The sequence below is a fragment of the Bactrocera neohumeralis genome, chromosome 4 (genome assembly GCF_024586455.1).
Source record: "Bactrocera neohumeralis isolate Rockhampton chromosome 4, APGP_CSIRO_Bneo_wtdbg2-racon-allhic-juicebox.fasta_v2, whole genome shotgun sequence".
NCBI classification, from domain to species: domain Eukaryota; kingdom Metazoa; phylum Arthropoda; class Insecta; order Diptera; family Tephritidae; genus Bactrocera; species Bactrocera neohumeralis.
In genome coordinates this window covers 65,787,339-65,815,245 of record NC_065921.1, presented here as the reverse complement: position 1 = coordinate 65,815,245, position 27,907 = coordinate 65,787,339, and the positions used below count along the sequence as shown (strand labels likewise).

The 27,907-nt window shown below is 33.9% G+C and overlaps 1 protein-coding gene and 2 long non-coding RNA genes across 4 annotated transcripts in view; 2 read left to right on the top strand and 1 right to left on the bottom strand.

Annotated features, from left to right (window-relative positions):
• Positions 1 to 1,483: 1,483 nt before the first annotated feature.
• The window catches only part of LOC126756520 (uncharacterized), a 58,307-nt gene continuing 31,883 nt past the window's right edge, over positions 1,484 to 27,907 (bottom strand). The window contains exon 2 of the long non-coding RNA XR_007666597.1: positions 1,484 to 3,841. This is a non-coding gene — a long non-coding RNA (uncharacterized LOC126756520). The remainder of the gene's footprint in view (positions 3,842 to 27,907) is intronic.
• LOC126756518 (uncharacterized) lies at positions 14,965 to 15,534 on the top strand. Of its 2 annotated transcripts, XR_007666596.1 has the most exons (4): positions 14,965 to 15,136; positions 15,206 to 15,265; positions 15,331 to 15,378; positions 15,471 to 15,534. It is a non-coding gene; the product is annotated as an uncharacterized LOC126756518 (long non-coding RNA). The 2 variants fall into 2 exon arrangements; XR_007666595.1 differs by having other exon boundaries at positions 15,206 to 15,378.
• On the top strand, positions 15,542 to 16,275 carry LOC126756514 (uncharacterized). The gene is made up of 3 exons (XM_050469630.1): positions 15,542 to 15,751; positions 15,822 to 15,969; positions 16,051 to 16,275. Exons 1-3 carry the CDS (start codon positions 15,599 to 15,601, stop codon positions 16,176 to 16,178), a joined length of 429 nt encoding a protein of 142 aa, XP_050325587.1. The 5' UTR covers positions 15,542 to 15,598; the 3' UTR covers positions 16,179 to 16,275.

The following is a 27,907-nucleotide window of genomic DNA, read 5'->3' as shown; positions in this document are numbered from 1 at the left end:
GGCCATAAAAATGTTAAAAATGATCTTCTAGTGAACCCTGATGACATACTTTTACCACCGTTGCACATAAAGCTTGGCCTGATAAAAAATTTTGTAAAAGCTATGCCTAAAGATGGAGATGGATTTTTATATCTAAAAGAGAAATTCCCTCAACTCAGCGAGCGAAAATCAAAGAGGGAATATTTGTAGGCCCAACAAATACGGCAATTGATTGAAGAAAAAAACTGAATGATCAGGAAAAACTCGCCTGGAAATGTTTTTGAAGTTGTTACAAAATTTTGAATGAACTTATGATGAAAGCTTTTCGTGTAATATCAAAATAAAGACTCTAATTTCTGTAAGTGTGGCTGAAAGAAGCGTTTGTTTTTTAGCGAAAAATCATATATGTTTTGATGTTGTTCAGAAAACATTATATATGTTTTGATGTTCAAGAAAACATGATGTTTACATTTTTTTCATTGATTTATTATTATTTGGTGGCCCCAGTAAATTCAAAATTTTATAATAATTTTTCATGTGACAAAAAAAAATTACAAATTTGTTGACCAGTGTAATTAATTCAAAAACATTGGCTAAGAATTTAATAAGAGTGAGGAGCAGGTTCTGTTGCAAAGCTGAAGGTGGAGGAGCACCTTACACACCAAGCTTACGCTGACGCTTTGGTAAGTTTGCCTTTCTTTCCATAAGAAGCGGTCCCGACAATAAGCGGCACCGTTTTTTGTCATCCTTCTAGCAGACATTGATCATTTCATCATCCTTCTAAAAAAAACCATTCATTGTCGCGCGAGTTACGATTAAACAATCAGCCTAAATATGGATTATTGTCGCTTATTACTTTGTAGCGACACTGTCACTATTTATGTACAAAACGACACTTACGCAATTTGCTTGGATAATAGCATTGACAGACGGCAGCGTTAAACCAGATTAATTGCATTTTTCGGGATTAATTCAGGAGTTACCACAGCTAACTCCGTTGCTGAATCCAAAAATAACTCTCAAAAATTTTAGGGAGTTTGTGAGATTTTCGTTGGCAACATTGTTAAAAATGGCCAATTTTCATCTATTGTGAATGAAATACAAGCAACCCTGACAGCTGTTTATCAAATTCTCAATATAATATCAATAAAACTTCTATGTTATGATGCAGTTTTAAAAATAATGTGTTGATATGCTTTTGTAATAAAAAATGGTTTGGTAAAAATTGGTCGGCTAACAACCGTATTGTTTATCTTCTATCAATTTTCATTGAAAATATTATAAAAAGGACAATGAGCTGTTTATGAGAGTTTCAAACTCGCATAGCTGCCGTCTGTCACCTACAAATTTGGATCTGATTAAGTGCGAAGTTAATCCGGATTAACGCTGCCGTCTGTCAAGGCTATAAGGGTCGTTCACTTTATTATTGTTTATATTACTTTTTGAGCATTGACCAGTAAATTTTGCATATGCAAATAATGTACACAAAGAAATACACAATATATTACAGTACAACAGCTTAACAATTTTTATTATTATAAATAGTAGTGATATTCACATTTTCAGTTCAGTTCAGAAGAACCAATAAAGTAAAGTGCAGTTAATTATAACAACTTTGTGTTTTTATTTAATCTTGGCTCTACGCACTTAACTCGCGTGGTTGACTTCACCTTTTTTGCTTGACGCGTATCGATTAAATAAATAAATATAGTATTTGTTAAAAGAAATGTAATATTCATTTTTAATGTATGAATAGCATTAAGGGGGTATTCTACTCTAGAATTTTGAAAAATTCGATTTTTTTCACATATTTAAAGTTTAGACCCTTAAGAACATATCCTCCAAAGGATTTTTAAAAATTAAAATTATTTTAAGAGCTACAGTTACTTTAGTGACGCAGTACCTAGCCCGGTTCGGCCGTATCGAATTTTTTAAACGCGTTTTTCTAGAAACTACTTTTTTCCACAAGGTACCGGCATTATCTCAAGTTCTATACAACCGATTTACTTGAAATTTTGTGTGAACCTTCTTTATATAATCCTTTATCGTTCCTATAAGCATCGTGTCAAAATTTTTGTTTTTAATATTTTAAAAAAATTCAGGAATTTCAAAAAAAAACGTAAAAAATGATTTTTATTTTCAGGCAGTCGCCATTTATAAAAAAAAAAAAATTTCGTGTTCCCTGAGGTAGGGACTATAACAGCATCCTTACTGATTAAGAATTTCTTTTGATTTTTTTTCAGACCACCAGGAGAGTCAAGATCAATGTCACCAGGATGCGCCATTTTTTTTTACAACTGTCTCGCCCACCACCCTCTCATTATTTTAATTTTTAATATTTTTTTGTAAATCTTTTTTTCTGTATTCTTGAGATATCAACAAAAACACCATAAAAAAATGATTTGTAAAAATATTGATTGCCTTTTTTTACGATACTTTAAAAATTACCTGAAATTCATGCTTCTAGAGTAGAATACCCCCTTAAAATATTACTGTAGGATGAACAAAAAATATTACTTACATATGTATATATAAATATTTATAGATAATTATACATTTATAGTAATAATAATAAAATTAATTCTAAAATTAAAAATTGTATTTTTGATTTAGAAAATGGTGTTTTAAAATATTAATAAAAATTCGCTTAACATCTTAATATTTATTTAATCTTTCTTTGATATAATTGGTTTTATTGTAATCATATAATATTATTAATGTTTTTCTTAAAATAATCTTTTTTCAGGTATTTGTCTTTTATAATCTTTTTTCAGATATTTGTCTTTTATTTTCAGGTATTAATAATGCTTTTCTTTAATATTTTTTTTTTCAGATGATAATTATTTTTTTTAAATTAAATATATTGTCCAAATAACAATGTTAGCCTTAATATATTTAATTATAATAAAATTTATGTCAATATGTATGAAAAATAATAAAATTAATAATTTAAAAATTAGTTTAAAAATTAAATTTTGTTAAAAATTTTATAAATTTTAAAAGTAGGAATCAAAAAATGCAACCCCGCATCAGCTGACTATTAGGGTAATTAGAGCAGTTCAGCTATATTTTCACATACACAATTTATATGACACTGCTGAATAAGCGCAACAGAGATGCATTATCACATGCATACGTACGTGTGAGGGGGAAAAGTGGTTAGTATCTTCAAGCTCACCACTTTTTTCACTACTTTTGAGGATTTGAAAACCTACTGTCTCACTAGTTTTTTCACCACTTTTGGCTGGCAGGGTGGAAATGCAATAGATGCACACTAGCAAATGAATACAAATGCATTTGCTGATAAGATAATACGCGTACTTTTAGATAAGAGCAACGCACTTATTATGTGTTATGCGTTGGTCTGATAATTAACTCAAAAACATAGGCTAAGAATTTTGTATAAAAGGAGCTGCTCAACAAAAATAAAATTAGATTTGAAATACAATCTCCACAGAAAAGATTCTTTTTATTTATATATTTTACTTCCCCCCACCAGTGGTAAGGGGTAAAAGAAAACATAAAAAGAAAGATTTCAAGTAGAATAGCAGTGCCTATCACTTATTACCCCCCACCCAAGGTAAGGAATAAGTGACGCAGCTCTGCATAAATTTTACTAAACATTTTGGTCCATTGGATCCTCAATATTTTGAGCTCAGGCGACAATAAAACTCAACAATTGAGTATAATAAAGCCTTATACTGAGAATAAGGAACAGGATACGTAAGCCGTCCTTTAATTGCGATTCAAAGGGATACTCAACTGCTGTGAGTCGAGGCACAGCAAGGTCAACTAGGCGACCAATCAATAACCTCCAACGATCCCTTTGAAGAATAAAAGCGCAATATTATAAAAAAAAAAGCTGTCAGCATAGGAATCAACAGAGGAAAGATCCTTGAGAGCCAAATTGACATAGCGGCAAATCGATGAGAAAACCGAAGGTTAGGGAATTAAATAAATATACCAATAAAATGCAAAAAGATTTTGGCGCTAACCACGAAAAATTAATGGCGGATGGCATAGGTGAAGAGGACTATTTTAAGTCGAATTCCTATGGCAACGTAACAGAGCAAATCGAAGAAATAATTCAACAATTCAAACATGCTCTTAAAGATGAAGTCGAATTTCCATTGCCAGAAAGAAAACAGAAACCTCAAACTGGCGCACAAGAACAACAGCAAACTACGTCAGATAGGAAATTGTCCACTTTTAGAAGGAAAATTGAGAACCTCCGGAAGCAAATGCCTGACTTGAGTTTCGAAGTCGTTGTCAACTCAGATCAAATCGCATATTTGGAAACGCTGTTTAATAACATAGAAAACGCGTACAGCAGCGATCTTTCAAAATATTTTAAATTGGTAATTGAGGAAGCTTACGATGAAATAGTAGCAGAATATTTTAAAAAGCTCCCTCGTCTAAAATATGGCTTAAAAATTAAAGAGCCAAAAGTAGCATTTCGTCATAATTTGGAGTTAGAAAAACTGAAAATTCCAAATTTCTATTTGGAAATAAAAGAATGGGTTAATTTTTCCAAAGTTTTCCAAGACATGGTACACAACAACGAACAAATATCTAGCTCTAAAAAAATGTTTCGTTTACGCCTTTGCTTGTAAGGTGAAGCTGCTTATCTGATTCAACATTTGCAGATATCAGCCGATAATTACAAAGCAGCATGGAGTATCTTAAAAGAAAGGTACGACCACAAACGTATGGGACAGAATAATGGATCAGCCAGTTATTAATAGTGACAACGCCGATAGTGTAAGGCAGCTGCTAGATACTACAAACGAATGCCTCAATGCAATAAAGTCATTGGGCGTTAAAATTGAAGAGGCTGATCCCTTTATAGCTCGTGTCATTGTACGGAAGCTAGACAAGGAAGGGCTCAGATTATATGAGCAAACTGTAAGAAAGACCAGGGATATTCAGAAATTATCTGACATACAAGGATTGCTGGACCAGCACTTCTAAAAATTAAAATCAGTAGAGGATAAGCAACAATTATACAAAAATCACAAGCTGCAAACATACAAAGCTAACCATGTACATTAGGGTGTCCGTTATTTCCCAAATTTATTTTTGAGTCTGCAGCGCCCTCAAAATTTTTAGTAAATGCCCTAAAAAAAATTATGAAACCCATATGAGCTCTTAATATTGATAATAACCCGTGCCGCAACGACGATTTATTTCCCATTTAAATAACATGGGGTTTTCGTACTTTTAGCAATTAATTTTTTCTTTGCGAAAGCAATTGATACATTGCTGCGGCACCGAATTATTTTTGTAGGAAATTGAACGTTCTACAAAAAGTTTCTCTGAAATTAAAAAAAAAATCACTCCCGTCAAAGTTATGCAAGGTCAAAGTTGAAATTTTTCGATGTGAAATTTGACACAGATATCACTGACTGACCAAAAAAAAAACAAAATATTTCAATTTTTTTTTTAATATTCGAAAATGTTTTCTCTATAGTCTGTCGAGCCGGATTTTCGATATTTTTATTAAAAAAAATTTATAAACATAATTAAAGTGTTATATTTATGACGTAAAACGCATGCTTTTTTTCAAAATTCCGTAAATTGGAAAATTTTTCGAAATTAAAAAATTCGGCTCGACAGACTATAACTACAGCTTGATTTTACAAGATTTTTTTTATTTTTACAGATCCATCAACATTTCAAGGATAAATGATGCAGACCGTGGAGCAACATTTTTTGCATTGTACTTTGGGTCACGTGATATTTTATGTACTAATTTTTGTAACATTTTTTTATAAGCTTTAAGTACCAATAAACATTGTATAAAATTTCTTTATATTTATTTCTATTGTTATCCCTTCTGAAAACAGTCTTTCTTTTAGCCCATTTTTGGTGCTGCTGGACGTATGTAACCCCTTAATTGAATAAATGTCTTCCCATCATTCTGAAGAGGAAAGTATCATTGTAGAAGTAGAACCTGAAGTTGGTGTGGGAGATGATAATGAGGTTGTGTCTTCAACACATCGGAGTCCTGCTAGGAATTTTTTTAAGCTCTGTACTGAAGGATACCGAAAAGCAATATGTAATACTTGCTCGAAAGTATTAAAATTACCAACATGTATGATGCTGTTTATTTGTCAATTTCTATTATTTTCTCACGTATATATATGGTGATGGTGTGGGGGTGTATGGCAGCGAGCCAGGGGTTGGCAATTTAATATTTATAGAAAGCACTATGGATAAGATGGATTACTAGAACATCCTGAAGAGTAATTTACATTCTAGTGTCGAAAAATTACATTTGGATCCGTGTTGGATATTCCATCAGGACAATGATCCTAAACACACGGCGAAGATTGTGAAGGAATGGATGCTTTATCACGTGCCTAAGCAATTGGATCACCCCCCACAGTCACCGGATCTTAACCCCATCGAGCATCTTTGGGAATACCTAGACAGACAAATAAGAAAACGAACAAGTAGCAGTAAGGAGATGTTCAAATCCGTTCTAACAGAGGAATGGCTAAAAATCACACCGGAAACATCGTATTTTATATCAGAAATGTGTTGAATTAGGAAAAAATAGTTGCAGAAGAAAGTAAAAGTACTGAAGAATCGCCAAAACGTCAGAAACTCGGGCCACCTACTAAAGCAGAGCTACATCAACTATGTATAGAGATGATAGCAATTGATATGAAACCTTTTCCTTGTGTAGAAGTTGAAGATTTTCGAAGATTATTAAAAATACTCGATTATACATATGATCCGCCATCACGTACTACTTGCTCCCGTAGTCTCTGTACTAACTTATACGAAGAAATCAAACAAAAATTGATGGACAAATTGCAAAATGATATAGCATCAGGCTTAATGAGTTTATCTTTCACTACTGATGGCTGGAAGTCAAGATCTGGGCATCATTACTTATCATTAATTTAATGATTGGCCTAACGCAACTTGAAGATCGTCACACAGGAAATTATATTAAATTAAAACTTAAGAAATGATGTTGGAATGGAATTTATTAGATGTTCCTAATGTTCCGATTTCCTTTACTACTGACAATGGTGCTAATATCTGTAATGCTATCCGTCAAAGTAGTTGGAATCGGCGGGGTGCAATAGCGCCTTGTGAAATAAGGCCTTTATACACTATTGAAAGTGAAATAAGGCCTTTATTTCAAAAAAGGCTTTATTACACTTCGAAAGAGAAATAAAGCCTTTATAAAAATTTACCCAATTGTGCAATAAAGCCTTATTTTTTTTTATTAAACATAAACGACAACCAACTACCGATATGATTGGGGTTATCACGAAGATTTGATTTCCGGCTGTGCGTCCGCCCCCGCTCCCATCCGCGTCCGCCGGTTCGTGTGTCCGCGCACATCCGCGCCGCCGCCCGCGCCCACGGCCATCCACCGGACCATTTTCAAGATTTTAAGTAAATAATTGAAGAACACACGTGCATAATTTTTTGTATTTATGATTTATTGTGATCAAAATTGTACTATTTTACATTAAATAGAACACATTTTTCTTAAAAACTAAACAACATATACAGGCAGGTTCTGGAATCCGAGTGAAAATGAATATGGAAATAAACCTAAATCCGAGTGAATTTGGATTTGGTGTTCTGAAATCCGAACTTTTTGTTCATTTTAGTACTCGTTTTTCATTCACCGCAAAAATGAACTTAACAGCTGACAGCTGTCAATTTACCCAAAATAAATAATAAATTTTTGAAGAAAAATCGCAAAATGAGTGCTTTAACTGCGTTTGCCACTATTTATACGGAAATGGCGGATCATGCAGAAGCAGCTCTTAATAGAAGGATACTGCGAGACCATTCAAATCCATTTGATGTGACTGAGTTGGCGTAAGTACGTATTTATTTGTATTTAGTCCAATTATAATCAAATATTCCATAGCTTTGTGTCCAACTACAGGGTCAACAAAGATGCTTTCCTTATGCTGCTAAACGTTGTGGACAATTACATAAAGCACCCCTCTATTCCAGTGCAATTACACCTCGCGGCAACATTAAGATTCCTAGCAGAAGGTGGTTTCCAAAAGGCTGTTGGCAAGGATAGTTGCATTTCTATGGGGCGCAGCACGGTAGCAAAAGTTACAGCAAGGGTATTGAAAATTTTGGAAAGGTACTTATGCCCGCAGTGGATTCAATTAAGTATGACCGAAAGTGAGCTGACTAAATCGAAACAGCATTTTCAACGAAGTTTTGGTATACCTGGAGTAATTGGTTGTGTAGACGGAACGCATATACAATTATGTAAGCCGCATACAGATCATAGCCTTTTTTACAATCGGAAAGGATACTTTAGCATTAACGCAATGATTGTAAGCCATTTAATCAAATTTATTATAAAACCAGCTTTATGGTTATAAAGGCAGTTGATGCCCGTCGCCCTGGATCAAGTCATGACTCTTTAATATGGAGCTCATATTACCAACGGTGCTACGATAACGGAGAACGTGGATCATGGCTTCTAGGCGATGCTGGATATACACTTCAGCCTTTTTTGCTAACGCCTTTTAGAGATCCACTTGTTGGCACAGCGCAGCATACGTTTAACCAAAAGCATTCTTCGGCACGCAATGTCGTTGAGAGAACAATAGGGGTGCTAAAAAGCAGGTTTAGATGCTTAGCACGCCCTCTTAAATACCAACCAAAAAAGGTGGTACAAATAACAAATGTTTGCTGCGCGTTACATAATGTTTGCAAACACTACAAAGTACAGGAGTTATTTTCTGTTGACACTGAAGTCGAGAGAATGGAACCCGCAGTTGCTGAGGAAGTATTAAATGATGCCACACTGGATACTGAAGCCATAACATTAAGTCACTTAAAACAAACTCAAATTTAAAGTCACTTTTAAAATGTCATTAATTTCAATATCAATATTAAGGCTAAAATTAAAATAGTTATAAATTCACTAAATTCAAAAAACTCAAAACATTTAATTCAAAATTGTACATGAATGGATTAAATACAGGTACGGTCATAAGGTAAGTTATTATTGTAAAAAAAACATCGCTGTGTTTATACTTTTTAAAAAACTATAAAAGAGGAAATTATGGAGTTAATTACTGTTTGGTTTGCACTGGTATTTAAAATACATTTTTAGCTCCGCCAATACTCTTTATATTTCATTTCATTTTCTTCTTGTCGCAGCCGCTCCATTTCGAAATGGTGTCTTTTGTTCTCCTCAGTCAAGTCTTTTACTCTTTCACAAAGGCATTGAATGCTAGTGTTAATTTCCTTTGTGGCCTCAATATTTTCTTGCAACCCATCTACAATACTTTTCAAGGCACCTGTCTGCTCACCGATATTGTTCCTTAAGTGGTCGGTTACCATAGGCTGACGTCTTCGGAATCGAGCAGAACTGCTTGTAGATGGGAGGTTGTCATCATCGCTGGAAATCTCTGAAGGCACATCGCAATTTTCAGAAGGGACACCAAAGTCTGCTGTGCTGGGAATACCTTCCACCACGGTATATATACCACATAATTGGGCTATTGTGTCTTCAGTTGGAGTGAGGATATGCTTGTTGAATGGCCCTCCTCCTGTTGCCCTCGCTTCTAAGTTGTTGTGTGCAACTTTTTTCCTTATGAAGGCCTTCCAATCCATCCAAACCGATTGAAATATTATTTCAAATTAAGAAAAATTAGCTAAAGTATAAAAAAAAATTATTTGCATACCTTTTTCCAACCAGAAATATCTTTCTGTGGTGGACCATGCAGATTTAATTCTATCACCACCTCTTTCCATAGGGCATCAACTTTTACTTTGTCACCCTTAACAAAGCCTCGAGCGATGTCTTTATGCGACTCCATGAAGTGGACAAGGATCGCTTCCTGCTCCGTATTCTTATGTTTACCCCTATAAATCTCTATTTATTCCAATAATCAAGCGTTTTTGTTTACTTACATATTTGCTCGCACCAAATTCACAATTTCGAACTGAAGTGAATGCTAACCGACATTTTTCTTGTGAATTCGTTTTCCAGAACATGCATATTCACTCGGAATTCATTTTAGAAAAAATGTGGAATTGAAATTGTGAAAGTGAAACACAGAACACGAAATGTCGGATTGAAAACGAATTTGTTAGATATTCACTCGGAAGTGAATTCCAGAACCTGCCTGATTATTATTTCTTCCTTGTTATTGTAATACAATACCATCCTCATTCCCTGAATAGTTTTAATTTTTTTGTTGTTTTTTGTTTTTTTTTTTCGTTTTTGATACTCTTGTTACACTGTTAAATTTTTTGTTTTTGTTGTTGTTGATAACAGCATTTCGTTTACTAAACTGTGTTATAATGTCGGTCGTGTTCAGTCATTTGTTAAACCACGTGTGTTGTTCAATTAATTCTTCAAAATCGTGAAAATGGAAAGTGGTGATATACTTGTTTATAATATAATTCCGAGTTTGAGGAAAACCAGCAAATTATTACATATTCCAACAGAGGGACAAATTTATAAACTTAAATATTCCCAAAATAATACAAAATATTATAATTGTTATCAAAATGGATGTCCCGTCAATATTGCCGTGGATTTGAACAATGCAATACATTGCCGTAAAACAAATAAAAACTTAGTGCACAACCATGAGGCCCAAAATGAATTTATAAAGAAATTAATTTTAATTAATTCTATTAAATTCGAATGCGCTAATAGAATGTCATTGAAAAGATCAAGTGTTCGTCAAGTGTATGATGAGAATTGCAAAAAGGCTAAAGAGTCTGCTCATTTGGTTGAATTTGGGAAAATGCGAAGGCAATTAATAAACATAAAATCGGAAGCCTTGCCAAAAGCACCTCAAAATTTCCATGACATAATTTCAATTTTTGAAAACCCAGAAATTCGCAAGAATTATACAAATTCAAAATATGACAATGATTTGCCATTCTATCGTGGTACGGTGATTGAAGAGGATTTCGGTTACTCAATTTTTGTGTCCTCTACAATGTGTAACTCAATAATGGATATGCCTACTGGCGAACCACGTCATTATTTAATAGATGGGACTTTTGGTGTAGTACCGATAAGTTGTTCCAATAGCTTTAAACAGCTGTTAATTTTTCATATTGCTCATAATGAACATGTAAGTATATTTATTTTTAAATATTGTTGCGGTTTAATTAATATTTGTACATTGTTTTTAGACATTTCCTTTTATCTACATTTTAATGTCAAACAAATTCTCTAAAAAATCGATAGCAGTCATTGTTATATGGCTCATCCCTTAAAATATAGCAAAACAATTTGACCTAAAACCGGTTTCTAAGCGCTTTTTTTATTGTATAACAATGGACAAGTTTGTCGTGAGAAAAAAATGAATAAATACAGAGAGCGTGGATGATGCTGTAGCTGAACAACTTAGTTCTAACGCAGAAAGCGTGGATGATGCTGTTAGACAGCATATTCAAGGTGGACAATTAAATTCTAATGCAGATAGCGTGGATAAGTGTTCTGAAAATGGTAAGTAATTTTATTGGTTAATATAGGTCAAAACTGAAAGGTGAATATTTTTCCAGCGAATAGTATACAAATTGCTTCTCAACTTTCAAATTTTGAGCGCTGGTAGCAAAAATTTCAATGGCTTCAACTCAATAATAAAAACAAAGCAATTTGTAGCATTCGCTGTGAGTCGTGCGAAAAAAAACTTACGATTAAATTTGATTCTCGTTCCAATCAATCCAAACATGCTTGGGTTGACGAAGGTTTCAACAATTGGAAGCACGCGGCTAAGAGAATAAAATCTCATTCACTAAGTGCATTACATATTGAGAGCGTTGAAAATTTAAGGAGTGTTTCAACTACAAATGTTGTACAGAAATTATCAACTGCACACCTGAAACAGATGATGGAGAATAGAACTGCGCTCCAGAAAATATTTAGTACCTTGTTAGTTCTGGCACAACAAGGTCTTCCTATAAGAGGACATAATGATGATAAAAAGTCAAATTTCTTGGCCATTCTAAATGCCCGAGCAGAAGACGTGCCAGAGCTAAAATCTTGGTTGAAAAGAGATGGCTTCAAATGGTTTCACCACGATATTCAAAACGAAATCTTAGACCTAATGGCCACTGCTACTTTGACCCCGATTGTGGAAGAAATACGAAACGCAGAATTTTTCTCAATTTTATTAGATGAAACTGCAGATGTCGCAAGTGTTTGCCTAAGATATGTCACTGAAGATTTGAATGCCAGTGAATATTTTGTCGGTTTTTTTCAACACCGGACACAAAGTCCCAAACTTTATTTAACCTAGTTAATGCAGTATTGGCGCAATATAAATTACCTCTTTCCAAACTCAGAGGTCAATGCTATTATGGTGCTTCAAATGTTAGTGGTAAGATTTCTGGGCTACAGAAACGCATTCGTGAGGAAGAGCCTCGGGCTTTGTTTGTTCACTGTAACGCACACAACCTCAACCTTGTTGTTCAAGATTCGCTATAAAATATTAATATTGCTCGAAAATTTATTGGAATAATTAAAGATCTAATAAACTTTGTACGAGATTCTCCTAAACGCTTGGACCAATTTAAACAATTTCAGAGTGAAACAGACCAAAAGAAAGACATTCTTTTACCGTCTCTTGCAGCCTATTGTCCGACTAGGTACGTCAAAATAAATTTTTGTATGATTTTATTTTAATATATTTTATTTTTACTATTTTCTTCATTACAGATGGGTGTTACGTGTAAAATCCCTGAAGGCTGTTAGAGCGAATTACGCTGTATTGCTAAAATTTTTTCTTTGTCGATCTACGGATAAAGAAATAGACAGTTCTGTGTCAGCCAAAGCGTTAGGGTTTTTTGAGTTCATGGCATCGTTCGAATGCTTTTTTATGTTAACAATGATAATCGAAATTTTTAATCGCATCGAACTCCAAAAATCAAACCTTTCTGTTATTGACTCCTACAAAAAAGTGAATGCTGTACGTGCAGTTTTGGAAGCTTCTGGTGAAACCAAGTTTGAAGAAGCTTGGAAAAAGAGTACGCAAGGCGCTGTCGAACTTGAACTTGATGACCCTATGCTTCCTCGTCAACGCAAAATAAGTAAACGGCTCGAGCAAGGCACAAGCGAAGCCCATATATTTAAATCGCCTGAAGAATATTATAGGAAACAGTTCTTTGAAGTGTACGACCAGCTGATTGAGTCCCTCAGAAGTCGATTCGAAAATGATTCTGCTCAATTTTTCAAATCATTGGAACAATTTACATTGTGCGGAACAGAAAATGTGGATGAAGTCCTTAAATTTTATGAAAAAGATTTTGACAAGGAACGACTTTTAAGCGACAGAGATATGTTTTGGCAATTGGTGAAACGGCAAAAAAGAAGTGTCAAAATGTTCCAAGAAATTTTAAATTTTTGCAAGGAGTTCGAATGGTGTCAGGGGCTTATACCTGATTTTATACGCTTTGTGTGAATGTTAATAACGATTCCGGGATGATCATGTTCGAACGAAAGGAGTTTCTCTGTCCTTCGAAGATTAAACTCTTATTTACGCTCAACCATGCTCCAGGACAGGTTAAATAATGTGGCTATTTTGCACGTTTACGCAAATGAAGCATCAAAATTAGATTTAAATTTGTTAATGGATAAGTTTATAGCAAAATCGCCGAGAAGAAAAACTGTTTTTGCAATAAATACATAATTTTTTTTGAATTTTTTTTTTTTATTCTACCCATCCGAAATTTACATGAACCGCCACGCCTGCATATACATACATATACAACATAGCAACAGCAGACCATCAAATATGTCTGGAAAGTACTCTGGTGTTCAGTCAAGAATAAAAGAAATTTGCGAATTTGCGATTTACGTTCCATGTGCGGCACATTCGCTAAATTTAGTGTTCAGGCTATTGAGTGTGTTACTGAAGCGGTATTATTCTTTCTATTTGTACAAAAATTGTTCAATTTTTTCTCGGCTTCGACAAAACGATGGAAAATTTTGACAGAGCATTTAGGAGCAAATAGAGTCCTAAAGTCTCTTTCGGAAACTAGATGGTCTGCACGTGCCAATGCTATTAATGCTTTGCAAAATGGTTATTTAAATATTTCTGAAGCATTGTCTTCAAACGTGCAGTTTTCCCCATAAAAAGTGTCAACGACTTACACCACTTCAACACTATTATTAGTGAGGACAATCGTGACCTCTACGTATGTATGTAAGTCTTAAAAATTGTGTTCCATGAATTTAATACCTTGCTAAAATGCATTACTATACTAAAAGTTTTTATAACTTACTTAACAGGTTAACAGGATGAAGGCTTTATTAAAAGGACGCCTGGCGAAAATATTGACAGATGTTATTTCCCAAAGTGTGTGCATAGAAGTCAATTTGGATGGAGTCCACGGCAAAAAGCGTTTGAAAGATTTCGAAGCTTTTTACCAAACTTTAATGGGTAACCCATATATTGAAAGCATATATGTAAACATATTTCGAATAACATAGCTCAAATATATTTTAAATATTTTAAACAGATGCTTGTCGTTCGCTTGGTTTTGAAGACAACGAAAAGGAGATAAGGAACGCCTTAAAAATCATTAAAAAACGGCATTTCCATGCAGTATGTATTAAAAAAAGAAGAATAAAATAGAAAATTAATACTTTATTTTTCGGCCTTTTTTTAACTTGCGTAATTGATTTGTAGCTAATTTAAAAAAAGTCAACTGATAGCTTACTACGAAATAACTAATTTTTAACTAACTGCTAAGTAACCAACTTGTAGTTAACTTAAATAAATAGCTAATAACTAATATATAGCCAACTACTAAGTAGCTAACTTAAGTTTTAAGTTATCAAAGGAAAGAGATTTTTACACCTAGAAAGCTATTTCACAGAGCCCATTGATTCGTATACTATGGGAATATGTACTGCGGACCATATTCTGTCATCTGATATAGAGGAGTTTTCTCTGGATGATGTAGAGTATAAATTAATGTGTATCCCTCTTCTAGAGAAAGTTCTTCTTATTCCAATATTATATACATGCATGTAACCTTCGTTTATTGTAATAGTTAATTTTTTATCATTTTTTTATGGAAACAATTACTAATTTTTCTTTTCTTCTTGAGCATTTCAAAAAATATGGAGCACCAAATCCCAAAACGTCGACCACAGCAATTCCAATGAAAAAGGCAAGATGTAGGTATTCATCATTTAACAATTATAATCCGTAATTCATAAAAACTTAAAACAAACTTTGCTTTACAGATGGCATTGACACTGCCCACCTTGGACAAAACATTAGTGTATCCAGTGAATGCACTATAGGTGAAGACATCTTCGAAAATGTATTTAGAAAACTACTATTACACTTAAAATGCCTTAATTTTTAGAATCACGTGGGATCAGCGTTTCAACGTCGGCCACTAAATATACCAATGGTAAATTCTTTTAGTAATAGTAAATTTGAATTTGTATGTTCGTCTATGATTCGATAATCTGTACTCTGGAGCATTTAAATTTATTGTTTTAGAATCCAACCAAGGCGTGTTTGAAGTTGTTTGCTGCAGCCACTGCAACACGTTTGAAAAGCAGTCACAGGATATTGGCAAAAAATTAGACGACCTGCAATTGATAGTCGAAGCACAGAATACTGCTATAATGGATGCAATAGCGGTCCAAAAGGTGGCGACTGAGCAATTGATTCGCCAAGAATCAAAAAATGCACCCATCACAAAATATTTCCCAATAAGTGACGTCCCAGAAATGCATCAGTTGGAGGAAAAAATTACCCCTACTAACAGAGATGTATATGTAAGTTAATTTGATATATAGATTTATATCATAGCTCAGTTTACAAATATTATTTAAACATATTTTATAGGAATCTGCGATGTCTGCTATTTTATGCAACAATCTCAGAAATATAAGGCTGCTGTTAAATAAGGACGTCATAGCGTCAATAAACGTGGATGGTTCACATGGAAAGATAAGCTTAAAATCTTTCCCAAATTTTTATGCTTCATTGACTGGTAAGATAAATATTCCATACCATTGTTTTACACATATGTATGTTTTTATTTCAAGTTAAATTAAATCTTCTTTTCATTTAGGAGCCATTGCCAAATTACCATTTAAGGGATTGTCGCCGGAGGACGCGCTGCGCAAAGCCATTGCTTTCGAAAAAGCTAAATGCTTTAAGAAAGCTTATCGACAAAAAAAGAAGAATTCTGCATCTTAAACTACTACCCCTCCAATTGTTTTTTTTTTTTTTTTTAATATAAAACTGCAATAGTACAAAGTTGTAATATTTCAGACTTTAAATTCTGACTTCTTATTTCTGGACTGAGTTTTTCTCTTTTAATTTTTATTATAAAATTATTTAAAAAATGTGATTTATAAAACTCGTAAAGAAACCAGAACGAATATTTATTTTAAAATTTTCGCAGCTAAAAACTCACAAGAAATATTCTCCTAAAAGTTTGTAGCCCGTTTTATTTCGTTTTTTTTTTTCTTAAAGAATAAATTTTGTTCACGCGTTATATGAAAGCAAGAAATCAACGCGAACTTTTTGAGTGGAGTACAAAACTGCGTAAACGATTTTTTTAAGATACATTTTTTTAAATTTTGATGATAATTTCTTTCATGAGTTTTGCAAAAATTTTGATTTGTCAGATTTATGTTAGAGAAGCTGTATTTAAAGTGTTTAAAGTCAATTAAATAAAAATACATATTTTAAAACGAAGGCTTCGGATAAAATTTATCTTGATTGTTAAAGGGATTTTAGAGGTTTTATAACGACTGGTCTCATTCTGCTACCATTGCGACCTACAAAGCGACTAGTCCCTTTTTATACCCATTTGGGTATAAATGGGTACAATTAGTCTCTTCATAGGACATGCTCGAACAAAAGGGAACAGTTCAGTCCATACAAAGAGATGTAAAGTGGGATTAGTCGCATGTTCCTTTGCGACTAATCCCGGACACATCCCGGACTAGTCGCATTTTTTGCAGGGTTTAAGCTAGTTGAAAAGTCATGCAGAGTCGGATAATTGACTACTGCCTAGGACATCGCAATAATAAAATAGTCAGTTGGCTCCATGAAAAATAGTCCAAGTATCAACCGCCTCTAGTTGCGAAATAGTTAGATTAAAGTGCATTAAATGTTAGCTGAGTTGCCGGCAGGGTATCTTAATATCGTAATCACACACACCCACTCACACACACAAGTTACATATGTAAGTAAATACAACACCTATCAACAATTCGACAACATAACTTGCGCAACTACTACATAACTTACTGACTTAAGCAAATCGCCGCAGCAGTTTCAGTGACAACGACTTGACTTCCGGCACGCGCACCCGAAATGCTTATGCACCTTCACAAGCCAATTCCTGGAAGTGCATCACGCCACCACACTGCAGGCTAGATTATGTTAAGCTCTAATTTTAGTCATATTTTATGTCAATCAATAAAGTAACGCGGTCGCGCTGCCATCCATGCAGCACCGTTGTTAAACGCGAAAACAATTTTGTTTTTTTTAGCTTTCTCAACGAGAGAAAGCTTAACTGGCGTCCGAGCGAATTGCAAGCGAGCGTAAAGCTGTTTGTACTAAAAGTCACGTAAAGTGCAAGGACAACTTAGATGCAAAGGAGCGTAAAGCCACCTGTATCACGCGCCGTGTAAAAGTGTAAAAACTTAGCTAAAAAGTTAGGCGTAAAGCTACTTTGCTAAAAACAAAAAGCGTCGATCGGTCGGTTCCTTAGTAGCTTAGGCAAAAAGGAGACATTACGTGTCGGCCTAAGATCGCGGATATAAAAAAAATTTTAAACTAGAATAATAACAAAAAATACTGTAATAAAGTGTTGGACAATAAAGAAGAAAAATCTATATAAACAATATCCCTAAACGATCAAGGATAAAATAAGAAGTGAATGTGCAAAAAAACTGTGAGAAAAATCTATCCTTAAACGAACAAAGGATAGTAAAAATATTTGACTTTCAATAAGAAGTGAACTATAAAACAAGTTCTGTGAGCAGCGTGAAATTCTATATCGAAAAGTTACAACAGCTTTAACTACAGAATCCGTAACGAAGGAAGAAAATACAAGCACAAAACCAGCGCTACAAGCATTAGTCATAATGACCCGCTACTATACCTTTCTGATTCAACTAACGATGACATTGACCGTGATCACACAACAAATCGACATACAGGATCTTACCAACAACAACGGGTACCTACCCATTAAGACAGGAGAAGTAAGGACAATCAACCATTACGACAAAATTTTGCATTTCATCAATTTAACGAAATATGAAGAAACGCTATCGCTCATTTCAGGCAACATTAACACTCTAAAAGCAATCACTTTTGAGGACAGACAATTTCTTGACTCAATCCATAAAAATTTTGTTTTATTAGAAGCTAAGTTAGACGGTTTGCATCCGCACTTTAAAGTCAAACGAGGCTTACTCAATATCGTAGGAAAAGGACTAAAATTTATAGCAGGGTCCATGGACAGTGACGATGAAAAAGAAATTAGGGACGCTCTCACACAAATACATAATAACGAAGAAATTACCACGAATAATGTTAACAATTTAATGCAAATTAGCGACTTTCTTTCTGGACAGATAACGAACATTACAGACCACATAAACAAACAACAAACTGTTATTAGTAGTTACATAAACGAATTTACTGAATTAGCACAAAATAAAATAAAGACAATAGAGGACGAAATTCAATTCATCATGCATACTTACCAAATTAACAACGACATATCGCTTTTACGCAATCACGTAGATGACATCGGACAAATCTTTTTTTCAACTAAATTAGGTATCTTGCCAACGGACATTCTAACCCCTACTGAACTGAATCATATTAGCAATTTTGAAAGTTACAGCCACATTAGAACAGCCGTACTATTTCAGGAAAATACAATCATCCTATCCCTCCTCATACCTCAATATTCCCAGAATACATTATCCAAAATAAAGTTTGAACCCATCCCAAACATTAATAATAAATCAGTAATACTAAGCCATTTAGAAATCCTTGTAGACGAGGACAATAAAATGTACCAATTAGAAATTAAGGATAATTTAGAAAAGAATATTATAAGAATTGAAGACACATATATAGGCAATATATTAATGTTTAAAGAAGCGAGCTGTAAGCTTGAAAATTTTAATGAACCTGATCTAATAGAAGTGCTACCAGGCACCCTTGTATTTAAGAATTTTAATTCAAATATAACCCAAAATTGTAATAAACAAAAAATAAGCCAAAAAGGCACATTTTTATGAAGGTTCGAAAATTGTGAGATAAAGATTTCTAATAGAACATATTTCAATGTAAACTTGAGGATATTTGAAACAAGTGCCTTACCAAATGTAATAACAAAAATAAATGATACAAACGAAATTAATAAAAAAATAAAGATGGAAGCATTGTACATAAAACAGCTTCAGCATGAAAATAATTTTAAATTACTAAAGAATGGAAACAGTGTATCCTCAATAATTAGCTTAAGTTCTGATATTTCAATTGTTTTAATTATAGTAGTCACTACTGCAATTTTATTTTTTATTTTCAAAGAAAAACAAAAAATGTACATTTCGCCTAGCCCAGAAGCAGAATTTATTGCAAACGTGCAGAAAGGCCCGTTCCTGCAAATTACAATATCGCAGCCCAACAATAACACCGATCGCGGACGATCGAACTAAGAGGGGAAGAGTTAATACAACACCTATCAACAATTCGACAACATAACTTACTGACTTAAGCAAATCGCCGCAGCAGTTTCAGTAACAACGACTTGACTTCCGGCACGCGCACCCGAAATGCTTATGCACCTTCACAAGCCAATTCCTGGACGTGCATCACGCCACCACGCTGCAGGCTAGACGGAATTTAGGTATAAAATTATGTTAAGCACTAATTTTAGTCACATTTTATGTCAATCAATAAAGTAACGCGGTCGCGCTGCCATCCATGCAGCACCGTTGTTAAACGCGAAAACAATTTTGTTTTTTTTAGCTTTCTCAACGATCTCAATCCCTTTACATAGTTACTATTCATGTTAAATGTATTTATCTATATATAGAGATCCACAATGTTAATGTACTTAACACATAATACCCACTCTGCTAAGAATGTTAATAAGATATCGTATGTTAAGCTAGGGTATAAATAATGATGTTTCGTTAGACTAAAGGATATTTTTAAAAAGAATTACTTTAGCGGTTTGACGCTTCGTCTTAAACTTAAATAAATACTATTAAATAAAAAAGTGGTTTGTTACTTTGGCGGGTTTTACTGGCCTAAAATTAAAATATAACGCTGAACGTCGGGTTTCAACCGGGTTAGAGAAAAATATAACTGGCGAGGATGGGATGTGGATAGAAAGTCGCAAACGAAAAATTTTTTTTTTAATATTACTAAATATAATAATAAAAACTATAGAAGTGCTAAACTAATTTTGTGTAAAACGAACATTCATATATTAACTTCATTACAACAAATTAAAATAAAACTGCTGTAAAATCAAAAAAAAAAAAAAAAAAAAAAAAAAAAAACATTATTGTGCAAAGTGATTACATATTACACAAAACAGAACATTAGCACCGCTGTTAATGATTAAAATTAGAAAAATAACAAAGGTACTCAACCAAAATTACAGACAAAATAAAATCCCCAACTTCGGTAAAGAACATTAAGTGGACGAATCAAAAAATATTTTCTACAGTTCCAAAAAAAAACAAAATACCTGTTTACATGGCATATGTTAACATTGCCGAAATAATAAACTAATTCATCAGCAATACTTACTAATGCAGGTAGAGCGGATATGGAACTCAAGTTACACAATGTTTCCCACAGCACAGCACATACGCACTGTCAGCACACGCGCCACCTAAATTAGCGAATTCGTGGAATTTAATTATGTTTTGCCCGGTGCATTTAGTTAAGCTTTTAGATTAAGAACATTGTAAAAATCAGTTTTAAAAATAAAGTTATAACGAGAAGGTCGTGCTGACCAAACACGATTTTTTTCTTTCAATCAGTGGGAAAATCGTTAAGTGTCGCCCAACGTGGGGCCTTGTTGTAGTGAATCGTGAGTGAAGTGTAGGAAAAAAGGACATGGTAAAGTCCTTACCGTGAACCAAGAAGGACTTAAAAATAAAAGTCTACAAGGAAACCGGCTTCAGGTCCATAACGTCGCAACAAACACCAGGACGAAGGAACATCACCACTAGGCCCCAAAACCGGGTGACCAAAGTCACCATCCCAGGACAAAAAGTGTGCAGGAAAGGGCCCCTCAGTAGGAAACAAACAGGAGATGCTAGTCGTCAGCCGCCGCACCATTATTTTAAGAATTCTAATATGTCTTTTAATTTACGATGCCACTGCGACAACGGACATCTACGACTACTCGAACGCACAATTAGTTACAATAAATGACGGATTAGCAAAAATTCAGAACGGAGCCTTTAGACTAATACACGTAATAGACCTTAAAAAATACGAACAATTTCTGACGGACATTGGTAAATTCGTTTACTCAAACATACCTAAGGACACTATCCTATATCTTATCCTAAAGCACGAACTCACCCAATCCCTCCAAATCTTAGAAACCATTAAACCGGTTGAAAAAAGATCTAGAAGATCAATAAATATTTTGGGAACGGCTTGGAAATTAATCGCCGGATCCCCCGATAATGAAGATCTGGAAATAATATCCAGTAACCTAAATGAAATTAATAATAATAATAATAAACAAGTAATTATAAATGACATCTTTAACGAAAAATTAAATAACGTAACTAAAATAGTAAATAAACTTTTTAATAATATAAAAAAAGATTCGGATGTAGAAAATGAAACAATTATTAATTTGCAAAATAGAATAAGATTAATAAAAGAAGAATTGATTAACGTAAAATACGCCATACAATGGGCGAAAAAAGAACCGGAATTTTACTACTTAATGGCTTTCAAGGACACATAGATGCTGACGGAATGATCAACAACTTGTCAGGAACGCTGCTCATCAATTTCCATAATTCAACGCTGAAAATCAATGGTCAAACTTATATTAACCTCGATTTAATTCCACTTCCCGCTATCCCAGCAGTCCTGCAACCCGCACCAATTGAGAAAAATAGAATTGAATTACTTTCACTAGAAGCTTTGAAAGAACTCCACATAAGTAACATTCGAAGAATAAATCTCCTGAAGGCAGCAACTATATCCAACGGCTCACTTTCGCTTGGAGCAGTTGCAGCTACTTCCATCGTCACAATAATTTTTTGCAAATTTTGGAAGAAATCTCAAAATAAAATAAGCATATCATCCAATAGCGATACTAACCAGATCCCGGCAACAAACCTCAGGATGAATCAAATCAAAGATTCCCCAAATGATCAGCCAACATACATAAATTTCAACAACTTACCTTATTTTTGACAACGCTCGAGGACGAACGCTTTTAAGAGGGGAAGTGTTAACATGGCATATGTTAACATTGCCGAAATAATAAACTAATTCATCAGCAATACTTACTAATGCAGGTAGAGCGGATATGGAACTCAAGTTACACAATTTTTCCCACAGCACAGCACAGCACACGCGCCACCTAAATTAGCGAATTCGTGGAATTTAATTATGTTTTGCCCGGTACATTTAGTTAAGCTTTTAGATTAAGAACATTGTAAAAATCAGTTTTAAAAATAAAGTTATAACGAGAAGGTCGTGCTGACCAAAAACGATTTTTTTTTTTTAAATCAGTGGGAAAATCGTTAAGTGGCGCCCAACGTGGGGCCTAGTTGTAGTGAATAGTGAGTGAAGTGTAGGAAAAAAGGACATGGTAAAGTCCTTACCGTGAACCAAGAAGGACTTAAAAATAAAAGTCTACAAGGAAACCGGCTTCAGGTCCATATCGTCGCAACAAACGCCAGGACGAAGGAACATCACCACTAGGCCCCAGAACCCGGTGACCAAAGTCACCATCCCAGGACAAAAAGTGTACAGGAAAGGGCCTCTTAGTAGGAAACAAACAGGAGATGCTAGTCGTCAGCCGCCGCACCATTATTTTAAGAATTCTAATATGTCTTTTAATTTACGATGCCACTGCGACAACGGACATCTACGACTACTCGAACGCACAATTAGTTACAATCGGTAACTTTACTGACGGTTAGTTCGATCGGTATGTGTGCGTTTATCGTGTATGGGCTTGTTCGCGTACCGATCCTTGTTCGCGGAAATGTTTGATTTTTTTACGATCGGTGCGCGAACATGTTTATCGTGTATGGAGTTGTCGGCGCACAAAATCTCATTTCTCTCGTGTCGCCGAACAGTGAAGATCGCGGACAATGGCAAGTGTTAAGGGGAGAGCCTGCTTTCGAGGCTTCAAAAAATCGATTTTTTGAGGATTTTTTTGGGAGGGAAAGAAATAATTGATTCAAGCGAAATTTCTTGGCTTTATAGTTATGTATATATTTGAACATCTTTCACAAATTTTTTGGATACGAAATCTTTGATATTCTGCCTTTGGGAAGCAATTACCCGATGCATCTCGCATGTACATTTTTCGGACGGCGGGCAGGATGCAAGTCGCAATTTCTATCGGAAACAAAAAATTCAAAGAGATTCATATTTTTTATTAATTTATCTTCTAGTTAAACTAAGAAAATTCCAAAAAAAAATGTAAAATTTAAAATTTTATTAAAAATTGAATAAATAGTGGCTTTTGATCAAAAGAATTTTACTTTATGCTGTTTAAAAATATGTTAAAACTTGACTTTTCTTAATATTTTTTTTAGTTTAAATATAAGATAATTTTATGTCAATGATAATAAACTTTGCCCTAATTCCATACGACGTTTAGTTTTTTTTCTATCCTGCCCGCCAATTAAGAATAATCGTAAAAATGAAAAACCGAGAAATCACGCTTCAAAGTTTTCGCTTTTTGCCTAAGCGCTCATACATATACATAGTGTAAGAAAAATAAAAGTTGGAATAACTTATTAACGAAATACAATGAAATAGATAAAAATGCTACATTAGAAATAAATTCCAAGAAATGTTCCGCTTGCCTGTCGCACATGTTAACTCTGTGAAGAACGAACGCAAAATGGATTTGTGTGTCGTGTATGGGCAAACGAATTCATACCGATCGAACGCACTTGTCTGCTCGTGTATGGGCACTATTACCCAGAGAACATAAAACATAGCGAAGGTGCAGCGAACATTTTATAAAATTGCGACACGGAATCTCACCACACAACTACAGAATTCACGCTGTGAAATGTTAACATTTTTAACAGTTCTCCACATACTCAAACAGAGAATACTTGCATATTTAATAATTTAATTTGATTTTTACATAATATAAGTTAACACCAAATTGGTTAACACCAAAATCTAGCTAACACAGCAATAATACAAGCACGGAAACACAAGCGAATAAAAACACAAAGTTCAAATAAAACTAATAAACCAATATTGCTGACGACATGTCTGCATTAATTCAACAACAGGAAACGCAAAATAACAAATTGCGAAAATTAACAACAACACCACAGCAGAGTTACAACGACAGCGCAGCCGAGTTTTATACGGTCACATTGAAGTGCAATGTGACCATAAATTATTGATAGGTATAAAGTAAGATATAATTGTTAGTATTAAGTAGTCGAAAAGTAGAGTTCAATAAAACATAATCAAACTTTAAAAAATTTGTTTTTTTCCACGTTTAAGTGGAAGGATGAATAATTGGCGCCCGAGCTAAAAGAAAGTGTTTCCTTCGCGTGGATGTAGTAACTTGGTGCTACAGTTCAACAGTGCTACGTACAACAGTGCTATAAACTACAGTTCTACAGTGCCACATACTACAGTGCTATAGTACCACGGGTAAAGCAGAAAGTGCTACCCAGAATACAACACTCCACCCGAGGAACACAACAAGGCAGCATCACGGGAAATAAAGGCCCCTCAGTAGGATAATAAACGAATCCAAACAGGACGTCATAGGACAGCCAGCCCGGAAAGCAGAAGCCTTAATTAATATGCGACTCAAAATATTATTAATACTTTTTGCCTGCATGGCATACGGAAACGTACAAATACTAGACTATTCATCATCCCAACTAGTCACAATCGACGCAGGTCCCGCAAAACTACAAACAGGCACATTCAAAATAATCCATACAATTGAATTACAAGACTACGACAACACAATAAACCGTGTAGAAATGACAATTAATGATAAATTAGCAAACCATCCATTGAAACCCATCCTGACATCCCTCATAAACCAATCGAAAAATTATCTTGATAGAATTAGAATAAACAGTAAAGTTAGGAGATCACTAGACTTTATAGGCTCCGCATGGAAATGGATTGCCGGAAATCCAGACCATGCCGATTACAATATCTTAATGGAAAAAATCAATAATGTGCTAGGAAGTAATAATAGACAGCTAATAATTAACAAACTGACAAATGCGAAAATAAACGAAATCATAGACAATACTAATAAGATATCTAAAGTGGTGAAAGAAGAAAAAGAAGTTGCGAATGACTTAATATTACAAATAAAATTTAAATTAGAAATTATAAAGGAAGAGCTAATTAATATAGCATACGCCATACACTGGGCCAAATCTAACATAATAAATTCATACATATTGTCTGATAAAGAAATGGAAATAACTAAACAATTTTTAATAGATGAAAACATACCATTCGTTAATGTAGATGAAGCATTAGAATTTGCTGAAATAAAAATCGCTTCAAATAAAGAAAGCTTAATTTATATAATAAATTTGCCTACCACAGAGCAAAACGATTGTAAAACTTTAGAAATAAGACCAATAAAAGAAAAAGAATTAATAAATAAAATCGAATTTAAATCAATTTTAATTTGCCAGAATAAAGTTTACGGAAAAAGTAAAGAATGTAAGTCATATAATAAATTATCGATATGCTCAAGAAATATAGTAGAGGATATTACGAATAGCACATGCAAGTTAGCACATATACAAAATATACAGACAATTTTGTAAAAGTAAAGTCGACAATTGTACGAAAATTAATAATCATCATGTAAAAGAGATTGAAGAAATAACAAATGTTGTATTGTTTCTAAACCAATATACAGGTTTCGTAAAATTTGAAAACGAAACAATGAAGTTAAATGGCACGTATTTAATAAAACACTACAATACTAATATCGAAATAGATGGTAAAAGCTATTTTTCTAAGGTAATAACTAGTAGCAATCCTTTACCAGCAATATTGCAACCAATGGCAAATAATAGTAAAGTAGAAGAAATGTTATCTCTCAAGTCCATAAAAAAAAACTACAATTAAATGAAGAAAAAGAAATTTCTTTGCTAAAGACAAAAAATTATATTTATTTTTCTGCAAATGTAACAATTATATCAATAATAATAACTGTAGGCATATTTGTATTATTAAAAGCAAAATTAAAAAAACATAGAGTAAATAGAAGACTAAATAAAATAATAACCGGCTGTAATACCACGAAAGTATGCGTTGACGATCTACCTAAATTTTGTGAAGATCCTTCGAACGAGGACGCTCGAATTTAAGGGCGGAGGAGTTAACACCAAATTGGTTAACACCAAAATCTAGCTAACACAGCAATAATACAAGCACGGAAACACAAGCGAATAAAAACACAAAGTTCAAATAAAATTAATAAACCAATATTGCTGACGACATGTCTGCATTAATTCAACAACAGGAAACGCAAAATAACAAATTGCGAAAATTAACAAAAACACCACAGCAGAGTTACAACGACAGCGCAGCCGAGTTTTATACGGTCACATTGAAGTGCAATGTGACCATAAATTATTGATAGGTATAAAGTAAGATATAATTGTTAGTATTAAGTAGTCGAAAAGTAGAGTTCAATAAAACATAATCAAACTTTAAAAACAAAAATTTGTTTTTTTTCCACGTTTAAGTGGAAGGATGAATAATTTATACTATACTAATAAATATTTTTGTATTATGTTTCTTAGTAATAGAAATTGAATTTATCACAACAATACATGTATAAATATATCGTCTATCATATTGATCTTATTATCTGCTCATATGATTGCATGTATATGCATGTGCGCATTCAGAAATTCAAATCATGATTTTATCACTTATCAATATATTACATGTGCGCGGATTGATCTGCATGTTCATATACATTCATTTATACTTATATGTACATATATTTGTTTACACTTCCGAACAAATAATGCACAAGCATACAAACATACATATGCGTACAGCACCGTTGTTAAACGCGAAAACAATTTTGTTTTTTTTTTAGCTTTCTCAACGAGAGAAAGCTTAACTTACACATGTGAATATGTCATCAACTAAAAATTGAAACATTGTTCTACAAAAACAACATTTGTCTAAATAGCAGAAGCATCACAAGTCAATATGGCAGCCGAATTGGCGAAGCCCAAATGTAGTAAATTTTACAATAAAAACGATTTCGTTCATAAACGCAGGCGCATATTCCACAAGCGATCTCTCGCTTCATTCATAAAAACAGACGCCGTAACATCTCCCCGAGCATGCCTTTGCCAACAAGCGTCTTTACGCGACGATGGCAAAAGCTAAAAATCATAAATTGAACATCTTCTGGTGTTTGTTCTAAGAAAGAAGTGAGAAAAGTGGCAACATAGCTGTTGTCGATTTAAAGCACAACCAGTAAAAAACGTAGAATCGTGGCTCGTGTCAGCTGCCACGACCTATCTTATGGGCGCGCAATGTAACTGAACAGTGAAAAACGCTACTCCCTTCTCTCTTTGACGTGGGATGACGTGAGAATTCACGACATTTGGATTTTTGCCGTGGAAAAGTGTCAGCTGATTTCTCTCTCACAACGCAGGGTTGCCAATATCGAAGTTTTT